This window comes from Urocampus carinirostris, chromosome 16 (assembly GCF_059441175.1).
Source record: "Urocampus carinirostris isolate Australia breed hairy pipefish chromosome 16, RoL_Ucar_1.0, whole genome shotgun sequence".
In the NCBI taxonomy this organism is placed as follows: Eukaryota; Metazoa; Chordata; class Actinopteri; order Syngnathiformes; family Syngnathidae; genus Urocampus; species Urocampus carinirostris.
The window spans coordinates 5,832,407-5,845,266 of NC_142364.1; the positions used below are offsets into that span (position 1 = coordinate 5,832,407).

The window sequence follows — 12,860 nt, forward strand, 5'->3', positions numbered from 1 at the left end:
CACCATCCCCTGATCTGGAACCAACATGAGGGCAAGGAAAAACTCAAAAACCTCAACATGAAGAAAATGAAGAAACCTTGAGAAGGGACCGCACATGTGGTATCCCCCTTTCAGGATTACCAGGCAAAGGATGTTGCAATTACAAAGAATATATTGATAAAGTGTGAAGTGTATTGTGAAGCGCACTGGAGGTCCTCGGTGACCGGTTAAAGTGCTATACGAATGCAGTCCATCTACCATTAACCAAACATGGTTAAGATGTGAGAAAAAATAGAAAGTGCTATATTGAAAAGAGACGTAAGACCAGTTCGTCCTGCATATGTAAGATGGTGACCTCCATCGACGATACGTGTCATGAGTAATGGTAAAAACTGATGAATAGAAAGACCAAAAAAAAAAAGAAACAAGAATGAAAAAAAGTAAACCAGGTTGCGATGAATACAGAAAAAGAGTTACAAATAAAACCAACGGTTGGAAGGATGGAAGAAAGGATGCAAGTTTATGTGATAAATTTAAAATGAGTTTGACACCTCTCATCTAATACAAAAACAACAGTGAAATACAATATAAAAACGTAAAAAAATAACACTTCTTCTACTGATTGATCCAATGTATTCACCTCATGGGTCATTTTGCCCCAAAGACCATTTTTGTTAAAAAAAAATAACAAATTACAGTTTACACGCAAATGTGAAATAAAACAATGTTACAATTTCTCTACTGTAGGGGCCAATCTAGGAAAAGTCATAAAGTTTCAAGTTAACACAGTGGTGGGTCATTTCGACCCGAAGAAAAAACAGAATTAAACATTTTTGATTCATAAAAAAATAGCAAGAATAAACTCAAAATGAGCTAAAAAAGTAGCATAGAATTTGAAAAATGACGTCAATATCAAAACGAGTCCTCGCAGCAACAGCGCCCCCTACAGCTCACCCAGCCCCACTACAGTTTCTCATATTACTCCATCTCGGTCAAGAAACAACATAAACATGTCGGAAGGCGACTGGCGGAACCGTTAAAACTGTGCGCCGCGGCTGCCTAAAGTCACTTAGGGACACGTTCCGAAAACTGCAACCACTTTCGCTTGTATGGTTCCCGTCGCGTCGACGGCTGACGAGCCAGGAAGATGCCGCAGAAAACGCTGGGATCCATTGTAGGGCTCCTGTGTGCCGGATTGTGTCTGGTGCAGGTAAGCCGAGGCGGGCACTCTTCAGGTCGGATGAGTCTCTCAGGCGAGGCCGAGGCTCGTGGGTTGGGCCAAGGCCTCACCTCCATCCTTTTTTTGTCAGCCCACAAAGGAAACCAACTCCTGCTCATCTTGTGTTCGCCGAGGATGACGTCAGTTATTGAAAGTTTTTCGAGATGTTTTCACTCTTGAGGGGAATTTGAACGAAGGGCAAACAACTATCGAGAAAATACTTTTAATTTTCTCCATATTGGAGTTGGGAGGCGGAGGAGATTATTGTTAGCATTTGCTAGCATTTAGCCACCCGGCGATTTGACGGGTTTATTAAAGGCTGGTGCTATTAGCTTTTCTAGGCCCGGAGGTTGGCTAGCTTTCTTAAATTTTAACAAATGAATAGATCTATTTAAATAATTTTCGTTTTAGCTTCCTTTCAGAGACTTTTATATAAACGGGGGCAGCTTTATTTTAATGGAAGGTAATGACAATAAAACATGTATTTTTCATTTTTCTGCAAGTTAAGTTCAATCACCACTAGAAACAAATTACTAATAAACACGGAATATTTTAAGTTTCAAAATAATTTATGGGTGTCCCACTTCCTTACTTATTCAATACTTTGTTTTTAAAATGTATTCTTAAGTATCGAAAACCAGGTGACAGATACCTTTCCTTCTTAAGCGACTATGTGTTTAATTTAGCGCCCCCTAGTGGTGTTAAAATCATTCATATACTCTACATTAAACACTATTCATTCGAATAACAAGCAAAAAAAGGTACTTCCTCATTCACATGATTTCTATGTTTAGAAATGTGTTACTAAACTACAGAACTTTGAAGAAGCGGACATGTTTGTCCGCCATCTTACTACCAAATTTCCATTTTGCAAAAGTAGTTTGTGCCAGTGGCACCTTATGCACTTAAGGGCTACTCACATGAGCCCTGCAATGAATGTGATTGAGGAACTTTCCACTTTTTTCCCTCACTGTTTCCCTCTCTAGTCACTCATGTTTGTGGCTAAGCTGCAGACAGTGGCTCTCCACTCATAGGTGTTGTTACTGTTGGCTGCTTTGTGCAAACAAAGCTTGCTTTGTCCTTCAATGTCTCTCGCTTTCAACAAGTGAACATTGCTAAGTTCTGAGATTCTGGGTTTTGATCTTTGACACATTCTTGGAATATTTTACTGGCCTTTTTAGTAGCTTCTCCCAATAGATGCTAAAGTTAGCCATACACTTCTCTAATCAACTGCAACTATTAACTCTTTTCACACGAGAATACTAAAGCAGGCACCCAAGTTTTGTGCTTCCATAGTGTGTATTCTTCAAATGCCATCGATTTTATCTCTGTTTTAAGATATAATGACTTCTAGTGGTGATGTATTACACGCTGTCACTTTAAGGTAACAGTACTCACAATGCCTCTACTGGTCATTCAACAGTCACTAATCCTGAGAACAAAGTAAGGGTATATTGCTGTCAAAAATATTTTGTTGGGGTTTTGGGTTATTTCAAAACATATTTCAGCCTTTATATGCAAAGAGATAGTGATTTTTATTCTCAATTTTCCTAGGAATTCAGTGTTCCTGATCTGTGGTTGTTTCTCATAGCATCATAATCCCGTTTTGAATGAATGAAAAAAACTTTATTTCTAACATTATAAAATAAAAACAGGACAAAAACAATGACTCAATAACAAAATAATGTTAACATAACATGTTCAAAAAGGGGTAGTATGAAGCAGACGCTTATTTACCCTAACCCTTCATCTTCCCTAATAATTATATTCTATAGAGAGCTCAGTTTTTGTGTCTAAACACAACACAATCTCAAGGATACACACATTAAATAGGACACATATCAATTATTGTAATAACAATAGTCACATATTTTATACACAAATCATCGTAGCACTCAAACATCACTGCGACACCAATGATAATAAAAACAATAGCAATAATATTAATAATAACAGTTATGATATAATAATGGCAACAATAACAACAAAGTTAACCATAGTTTTAAATGCAGTATTTCCCATATCACTCATATCCCATTTACGTCATCTCGGTATTCCGCCAGTAATGTTTTTTTGTATTTAAATTTTCAACACGTGAATAGTTGGACACTGTTTGATCTCGTCTTGTAAATTGTTCCAAAGTTTGACTCCACACGCAGACACACGCATACTTTTCCTGGTTGTTCTCACCTTTGGGATTTTGAATTTACAAATTTTAATTTACTAGTTTTAAAAATGTATTTATTGTTGATATTTGTTATTGTGCTTGCACTCTTCATATTGTTTGTCAATATTTATGAAATTATCAGGGGAAAAAAGAAGAGGTGGAAGAAAAATGTAGTGAGATGGATGTGGTATTGGTATGGATGGCAATTTTAAGATTTGCGTATTGAAATCAGTATTGTCTGTAATTTTTTTTTGAATGTGATTATGTGTCATAGGCAATGTTCCCTCTAATTTTCCACGGGGCTGTGCGTTCACACAAAGTCGGTGAGCAACGCTTGAAACAACAGTGAGCAACAGCAATCCCAAGTGTGGACACTAAATCATTATCAAACATGTCCAAAACTTGACAACAAGTTACATTTTGCTGAGTTTCCGGTAATGCAAAATCATTTTTCACTTTTGAATGAATTTACTAATGTAATATTGCAAAGGTTGTACGGCCTACAAACGTCATTTCTTTTTACAATTCTATCATAAGATTTCCATTTCTTTTTTTTCCTGGTATCTTTTGTCGCATAATACTAACATTTATGGGGGCTTATTTAGTCGGTTGCACGATACAGAACTGTATTTAATTACATTTTTTTAGTGGAAGTTCAATGTTGGCAACAAGACTGACTTGATATAATTGGAAATTATTTAAATGCAACACAAACACGGCAGCGCAGTGGTTAGCGCTTGTGCGGCACAGTTCACGTCATGGGAACCTGTCGTGGGTTCAAATCCAGCTCCAGACTTCCTGTGCGGAGTTTGTATGTTCTCCCCGTGCTTGCGTGGGTTTCCTCCGGGCACTCCGGTTTCCTCCCACGTTCCAAAAACATGCATTTCAGGTGAATTGGCCGGTCTAAATTGTCCCTAGGTGTGAATGAGCGAATGAGTTGTCTGTCCCTGTGTGCCCTGCGATTGGCTGGCAACCAGTTCAGGGTGTCCCCTGCCCACTGCCCGGAGATGGCTGGGATGGGCTCCAGCCCCCCCGCAACCCTAATGAGGATAAGCGGTACGGCTAATGAGATGAGATGAGACAAACTTTTTCTTCCTTTTCCCTGTTTTTTCTACTTTTTAAAAAAAAAAATTCCTCTAAAAAAAAATCTTATTGTGTTTATTTTTTCCCAGCTGTTACTTTTTTCCTGCTTTTTTGTTCTCTATTTCCTTTTTCCTTTTATTTCTTTGTTTTTCTTTTTTTGGGGGGCTTTTTTTCTGAAATTTTCATGCTCTTTTTTTCTCCTTTTCTCTCCTTTTTTTCTTTTTTTCCCCAGCTCTTCACTACTTTTTCATTTTGGTATTTTTTTATTTTTTGTTCTATTGACCCCCCCCTTCCTTTACGTCATTTTGTGCATAATTTTGGACAATATTTGGTCGTGTAGGGATTAAAGAAGCAAAAACAACCTGAAGAGCCATGTTTGGGACCCGAAAGAGCCGGTTGTTTTTAGTGAGCCGAGCCGAAGAAGCCGGGTCTCGAAAAACTCTACCAACTTTACTCAACTTCGTTCTACTTCGACCTTGACTTCCAAATACCGCATTTAGAACACAGCGTCAGGGGAACCCGTGTATTTTTACCTTCATGCCCTGTAACTTTGACTTAATTCGCTTCTTATTGAGCAATTTCGAGCCCTGATTTTTGTGAGATGGCTAGATTTTCTTGTGCGCGGAAAAGCTCTGGGCAGTGCGCAATTGCGCACACACGCAGCTTAGAGGGAACATTGGTCATAGGCTTGTAACTAGAAACTATATGATTCGACATTTGCCATTTTGAAACATTCATTACCACAATGTTTTATCTCAACAGCTTGTCATTGTGTGTTGGTTTACCAAAACAATGAAAAATTGTCTATTGGAATTCAATTAGACTGCTAAGCTCAGCTGTGAAGGAATAGCAATGTTTTTTTTTTGTTTTTTTTAAATTAATTCTGACAGTTCCTCTTCCACAAATTTTCCTCCAATTTAAGGGCAAGGAGTTCTGTTTCGGCGTGAACAATGAGCAATACCGCTGCGAGATGGGATACTGCTGCGGCGAGACAGAGTGCTGCACTTATTACTACGAGCTCTGGTGTAAGTTAGTCTAAATTTTTGTCGTATTTGACTACAAACCTGAAAGTGATATCGATCTTTTGGGTACATCCCGCCTGATTCTTCAAGGGTTCTGGTTAGTCTGGACCCTCATCATCATGTTGAGCTGCTGCTGCGCCTATCGCCACCGGCGAGTGAAAATGCGATTGCAACAAGAGCAACGACAGCGTGAGATCAGCCTTATGGCCTACCAGGGTGCCTCCAGCTCCTTCATTTCACCTCCACCGCTAAACCTCAGTGAGTAGAAGAAGATTAAGTTGAGTTGTCTTCTCTTTGTGGTGTCATATCCGGAATCTGTTGAGACCCAGTAAAGGCTTCCTCTGTGGCTTTGGCCACAATCGGAACCTTAAAGGGTCAGTGTGTAATATTGAGTCCCTCCTGGTGGTACAAAAACTTTCATTCAGAAAAAAACAATATTAAATCCTAGGGACAAATACATTAATTATCATACCAATGTGGCAGCACGGCAGCGCAGTGGTTAGCGCATGTGCGGCACAGTTCATGTCTAGGGAACCTCCTGTGTGGGTTCAAATCCAGCTCCAGACTTCCTGTGCGGAGTTTGTATGTTCTTCCTGTGCTTGCGTGGGTTTCCTCCAGGCACTCCGGTTTCCTCCCACATTCCAAAAAAACATGCATTTCAGGTGAATTGGCTGGTCCAAATTGTCCCTAGGTGTGAATGAGCGAGTGAGTTGTCTGTCCCGTGTGCCCTGCGATTGGCTGGCAACCAGTTCAGGGTGTCCCCTGCCCACTGCCCGGAGATGCCTGGGATGGGCTCCAGCCCCCTGCGACCCTAATGAGGATAAGCGGTACAGCTAATGAGATGAGATGAGATCATACCAATGTTATTTTTTACGAGAAGTCATAGGTCGAGAAATTTGTATTTCTTTACATAGTGGAATCCCCATCTAGAAGTCGCTGCCATGTTTGTCTGGCATTTTGCTGCTATGCTGTGCTCTGTGGCACTAGTTTTTTTCTCATTAGAGATTACAGTGCCATGTAGTGGTCAATTGTTACACACAGGTGGTTCAATACGGAGGGCTACATTTGTCAACCCGGCTTCAGCTTTTTTTTGACCCTCAGTATCGTCAAATCACAACCTAAAATTCAAACAAAGTTAAGGGTTGGCACTTTAATAATGTTGTCCTTGATTACAATGTAGTGTACACTGCTTACAATGAGATTATACATGGCACTCTCGGATAAAAACAAGATAAGATAGATTGGTAATATTTACAAGGTAGTGATTGTAACCTGTCCTGAATATATATTTTTTTCTCTCCACATTTTTGTGTGTTTGTTTCTATATCTCCCCAAAACGTTGGGGAGATTGAAATTGAGAATTGAAATTCATTTAAAAAACAATCGGGCCTAAATATTATGTAGCAGCAAAACTGTGCAAAAATAGCGAGACACTGTCGCCGAGCCAGTTAGTCTTTGTTTCAAGGGATTTGTGAGAATAGTCCTTGATAATGTTGTTGGCTTGAGCTGGCAATGTCCTGTAGAGTGGGCCGACAGCGGCTGATTACTTTCCGGGCGGTGTTGATGACTCTCTAAAGGTTCTCCTGTGATGCTGTGTGCCAGTATTCTCTCCATTGTGGCTTTGTAGAAGGACACCAGCAGCTTTTGCTCCAGATTGTTTTCCTGAGCACTGTTTTTGATGCCAGTTATTTTCCTTACAGTGAAAATAAATATGGGCTTACAAGTAAAGACTATTTTAATTGTACATAAATTAAAAAAAACTGCTCTGAAACCAATTAAGCACAATGCTCCATAAGTAGAAACATAAATCATTAAATGAACCACTGTCCATATTTTAATATAGGTAGCACAAAAACGTGCACATTTACTGTAAAATCATAATCAGCACCATGTGAACTGGGCATTGGTAGGGTTATGGGTAGGAAGGGATTTCAGAATACGGGTACGGAAGGATTCTTTCAAAACAAAAGCAGTTGCACAAGAGTTGAGGAGCAACATCTTTTTTTATCCTTCTGTCAGACTAAAAAAATATAGAGTTCCCCAATACCTTGTATTTTATGAAAATATCTTTTAAGATTTATTTATATAAAAGTCATATGTTTAGCTAGATCCATGCAATATGAATCATTTTTCAGATTTTGCAAAACAACCAACTCTCACCTTTTACTTTGTAAAAGTATAGGTTCTGACCAGATCCCTCCATCAATGTCTAGGCTGTCAAATCAACTGAATACATTTTGAGTGTCTGTGTGAATGGGTAAGTGTGAAGCACATTGTGGAGGGCTTTGGGAGGTCTTCATTGACTTGAAAAGCGCTATATAAATGCAGACCATTTACCATTTAAATGTTCATTTATCACAGAGGTACTGCGATGATATCCTAGGCTAAAATGCACCCAAGTTTTGGTACGCTTACTTGATGTTGAAGCCATCATTTCTGTATGACAGAGACACTGTTGTGCATGGGCAGAGATTACCTTGATGTAGAGATGCTTCACTCTGTTATAAAATTGTGTCTGGTGACGATAGTAGACAGTGGAATTCATTGTGGACTATTTCTATGATTAATTTTTGTTGACAACGTCTACTTATCGTTGCAGTCCTACTCACAATATTAGCCCTCTAAACAATCCTTTTGATTGTGTTTGTGGATTTTCGATTTTAAAGCGGCTCTTGTGTCCGTCAGGATTCTGGAACGACTGCAAACTTCCCGACTACGAGGAGGTGGTGGGTCATCCTCCTACCCCGCCGCCACCTTATTCTGAAAACCCGCCTGAGGCTGCTCCAGCCACACCCGCTCAAGTTAGCCAGCCCGTCCTCGCTGCAGCGGCGGCACCAGAAGCCCCGCCAGCCGCGCAGCCCGGGCCGTCCGTGGATGCCTTATGCTCGGTCACCTCGCCGCAATCTTCCCCTCGAGAAAACCGGGAGGACGCTCTCCAGGAAGAAGACGACGAGCTCATCACGCGTCGCCGACACGTGACCGGCGACTCAGGGATCGAGGTGTGCGTTTGCCAGCTGGACGACGGTTCGGGCCTAGAAGAGGAAAGCGACGAGGAGCGGCGCGCCGGTGGGGAATGCTGCTCCCGACGCCAGCAGCACACCTTCAGACACAAGGAGCACACCTGCCAAAGGCCAAATCAAGCCACCAACGCCGGAGACAGCATGGTGTGAGCCGGCGCTTTTTTTTTTTTGACCGGCTCAGCCAATCCGGTGCGACACTCGCCTTCAGCGCCGTCACAAAGGGGGAATGTCTGTCTTGTAATCCTCCTGGCGCAGGTGTTGACACCGCGCTCAGAAGAAGATGAGCGTCACATTGCTCTTTTGTCCGTTTGGTTCATGATTTTTTTTCCTTTCTAATTTTGCATTGAATGAATTTGATTGGGATTGACGAGGTCACGGGTTCTCAAACTTTGTTCTCAGCCGCTTTCAATTTAGTTTGAAAAAAGAACAGTGTGTATTATTCAGCGCCTTCTAACGGTAAAAAAAACCTTCATTTGAAAAAACAAAATTGATTAAAATGATGAGCAAAAATACACAAACAATAATGTATCTGCATTACCTAAATTTACATTGGTTCAGAAATTTGTGTTTATTTTAAATCCTCCATCCTCTCACTACTGTTTCATGCATTAGACTACCACTTTTCTCTCCTTGAAAACACCTACGGATTAGTTTTTAAAAATCTACCGCTTTTTCAGATTCAAACAACAAAAAGCTCGACCTGAGACTAGTATTTTAGTCCATGTCTGCTTTATTTTGAAGCTAGAGTGAGTCTTTGTGTGTCAATAAACCACTTTGGTAAAAGTTTTTAACAAGCTAATGTTTCCCCATTTAATATTCTTGAGAGGGATTGTGTGATAAAATTACTGCTTTTTAATATAAGGTCAGCATGTATGGATCCTTACCAAATAGGAGTTAAAACTGTCCGCCATCTTGCCGCTACGTAGTTTGTTTTTTTCCTTGAGCTTTCGAGCACTTGTTTTCGGTTGCATGACATAACACAGCGGCATCTGGTGGTCAAATAATACACACTGTCCCTTTAAAAAGGGTTTATTAATGCTGAAATGTCAGATTTATTTGAGCATAAAGAATCATGTGAGATATTTAAATGACTTAAATGCTGAATGAGGGAGAAGTACTTTGGTTTATGCTATATAAACCCCGGCTGTTGGTTTGAGAACCCGTGGACTAAAGATCGCCACCTCGGCTTTTGGCTCGTCCGGAACATTTCCGCCCTTTCTTTCGGCTTGACACTCGACCGTCCCTTTGAGATGTTGACCGTCAAGATGCATACCAGCAGGGTCAACCACATTTCCCTCTTGTCCTCACTCCGTCAAGCACATGAGTGGAAAAGAGAGCAAGTTGATGAGATCAGCTCATACGGAAAGATAATGCTGTCCTTCATATGTTTATGCTTGGTTACGCTTTCTTTCGGCTTTATCACATTGGAGTGGGTCGTAGATTTACGAGTGTATTTTGCGAGATTAGATCTTAGTTTCAGTGTTTTGAGGGAGGAATTGGCTGCAAAACTTTGGCCCCTGGTTGTAAACTATGTTGCTTTGTGGATGTAACAATCTGGATTCTAGCACAGCGTCGAGCTTCTTTATTTCCCGAGCTCATGGCACTCTGGAGTGATTTGTTGTGGCATTTTCCACTGGCAGGCTGCACAGTTTCAAGTGCATGCTGGTAAACTCCAGTTCTGTTTCCAGAGTTTGTCGCCACTATGTTTGTATAAAGGGATTTTGGTGGAACGGGGGTGGGGGAGGGGGTATCAAAGATAATTGTTTTGGATTGTTCACGTCCAGTTGGAGAAAGAAATCGGGATTCACTTTAAACAGCAACGTAGTGAAAATCTGTAAATAATTGACAGTCCCCTAGATAAATATTTGTGAAATTTAGACTAAATATTAGGGTTGTACCAAAATGAAAATATGGGCCAGAAACCGAAAAGAAAACTAAGATATCCTATAAGACATTTACAAGCCTGATGGGCCATGGGCCTTATTTTATCCACCCTTGTTGTAGGGGCAAAACAATACACACCAGAGATTTTTTTGTGACAGACTTTGAGGCGATTTCTGTTTCTGAATTGGAAAAAAAAGGTAATTACAAATATATGAAGAGATTTAACATTTTATCCACAGTTATAATGTTCTAAAAATGAAAAAAAAAAGGCATTACAGTAATACTATTGACCTTTACGGCAAAAAATATTAAAGTAACAATATTGCTTTTTCTATTTTCTAATTAACATTTGTTGTTATATTAAATGGGATTTGTTTTTCTTTTTGGTATGGCTTAATACTCTGCATCTGTTCCATCGAGAGAGAAAAAGAATATAAGCATGCAGGTTTTAATGTGTAGGACGATGGCGGTCGAAAAATGATCTAAAAAGGCCTTCTTTGGATTTCATGTTTACTGATATTATTAAGGGCTATCGATATCAGCCACCCTCATCCATCCATTATTAATGTCTGTTGAAATATCTCAGTTGAAAAATCAGATTGTATGATGTTTTTTTTCTTTTTTCTTTGCAGTATCAAAATCTAACTTTTTCTTTTCATTAAGCCGAAGCATTTTCCATGTCATCCTCACATCGAATGGTAGTTTTTAACATGGTGGCGTGTGTACGTCACTCAACCAGGCTATGCAAAATAACTAAATATAATGATAGAAAAGAAATCTACTGTTGTATGCTGCCCCCACTTCCTTTCATGTGGGCATCAGTACTAGCAATACAACTTGGAGTACTGTGGCACAGCAACATACTGTAATCTTTTTTTGTGTGTGTGTGTCTGTGGTCTATTTGTATACTAAAACAATGTAATGCTACAGCGACAATGTATGTAGAAGGGGTTTGAAAAGACGAATATTTGTACCTGTGTAAATATATATACTTTTATTCTGGGTAAAGTAACAGCGTACCTTGCTTCTCAACAGCTAACATTTATGAAGTTAGTGGGAAGAAGATGCAAATTCTGCTTTTTATCAGGTTCATATTTCAGTGTGTTTGTCACTGTTCCGTCCATAACTTCTGATGCGCTTTGGTTTTGCTTTTCAACGGCATTCTTTTCTTTTTTCCTTATTCAAACATATTCACAGAATGGATATTTAACTGCTGCCCTTGTATTTTGTGTAGTGCGCATCGGCAGAGCTGGCGATGGAAGTAAGATTGATGGCGGCGTTGAGGTTGGTTTGGTTTCTCTTTCCAAATAAGACTTTTTTTTTTCTGCCCAAAAAAAGTGAGGGGAAGCACTGACTGATAGTAATATTGCTTTTTTGAGGTTTAAGTAATGTGTGTGATGTTTGGGTCATCATTTGTATTTTATTTTTTTAATAAAAATTAAACATCTATACATAACTAATGTATTGGAGTTTTTTTAGGGTGCTGCGTCTTGATCTAGGGACACTAAGGTGGTACTTCCGGCACCGGGAAATGAGAAATCATTCACATATTCACTGTCTGAATAAGGTACATCTTCAATTTTACCACAATTAACAATCCCATAATTTATATTTGTAAATCACTCAGTGCAGTTATACAAAGCAGATGTTTCTGTGGTTGACTTGGACTATTCTTACCCTACTTTTAATTATTAAAATCCTATGACTTTAGAAATGTATATTATACTGGTAGTCATTTGCACTGATTAGTAACAAAAAGTATCTCTCAGTTTCGAAAAGGTTGCTGAGGACTAATCTAGATCTCATAACAGGAAGGACAGGTCAAATGCAAACACTGTTCAAATGTTTAGTCTTTTATGAGGTATGACATTGTTCAGGATCTGGAAAATATGAAAACTAGGTCATGGAAACACATTTTGAGGGAACAAGAACGAATGAATTCATATAAATAAAGAAATTGGAAAACATATCAACAAGGTTGTGTGCATTCCGGCTCTTTCTCGCTCACAGCAACACAGATAGTCAAATGAACAGCATAAAACACAATATTTTGAAAAAGAACCAAACAAAAGTGACTAATTTTCATTTCAGTGCACAGTCACTGTTAAACTAAAAGGCAGAATATATGGATGGATAGTCATAATATTAAAGAAAACAATGACTCAATTTCCCTCACGCTTACAAAAATGATTATAAAACATGAGAAAAAAGTAGTGCGTAAATGACAAATTGGGATTTGATTATAATCATTTTTTAAAAGAATAAAGTAGACCCCAGGGTACAGCTTCCTCAACCAAAAATATGTTCACATAAAGAAACCCCTTCATATGACCATTCCCTCATACGACATCAAAATCAAATTCTTTCATGTGCCCCAAAATGTACAAAATTAAACGATGTGGTGTTCTTGTATATGACTCCAAAATGTTGGTCTACTATTGGTTTGCATCACAGGCATGAGAAATATGCCCCAGACCAGGGGCTGG

The 12,860-nt window shown here is 39.4% G+C and overlaps 1 protein-coding gene across 1 annotated transcript; it reads left to right on the forward strand.

Annotated features, from left to right (window-relative positions):
• The first annotated feature begins 924 nt into the window (after positions 1 to 924).
• Positions 925 to 11,830, forward strand: wbp1 (WW domain binding protein 1). Its single transcript, XM_088319753.1, has 4 exons — positions 925 to 1,189; positions 5,371 to 5,473; positions 5,561 to 5,728; positions 8,156 to 11,830. Exons 1-4 carry the CDS (start codon positions 1,127 to 1,129, stop codon positions 8,638 to 8,640), a joined length of 819 nt encoding a protein of 272 aa, XP_088175879.1. The 5' UTR covers positions 925 to 1,126; the 3' UTR covers positions 8,641 to 11,830.
• The last annotated feature ends 1,030 nt before the right edge of the window (positions 11,831 to 12,860 follow it).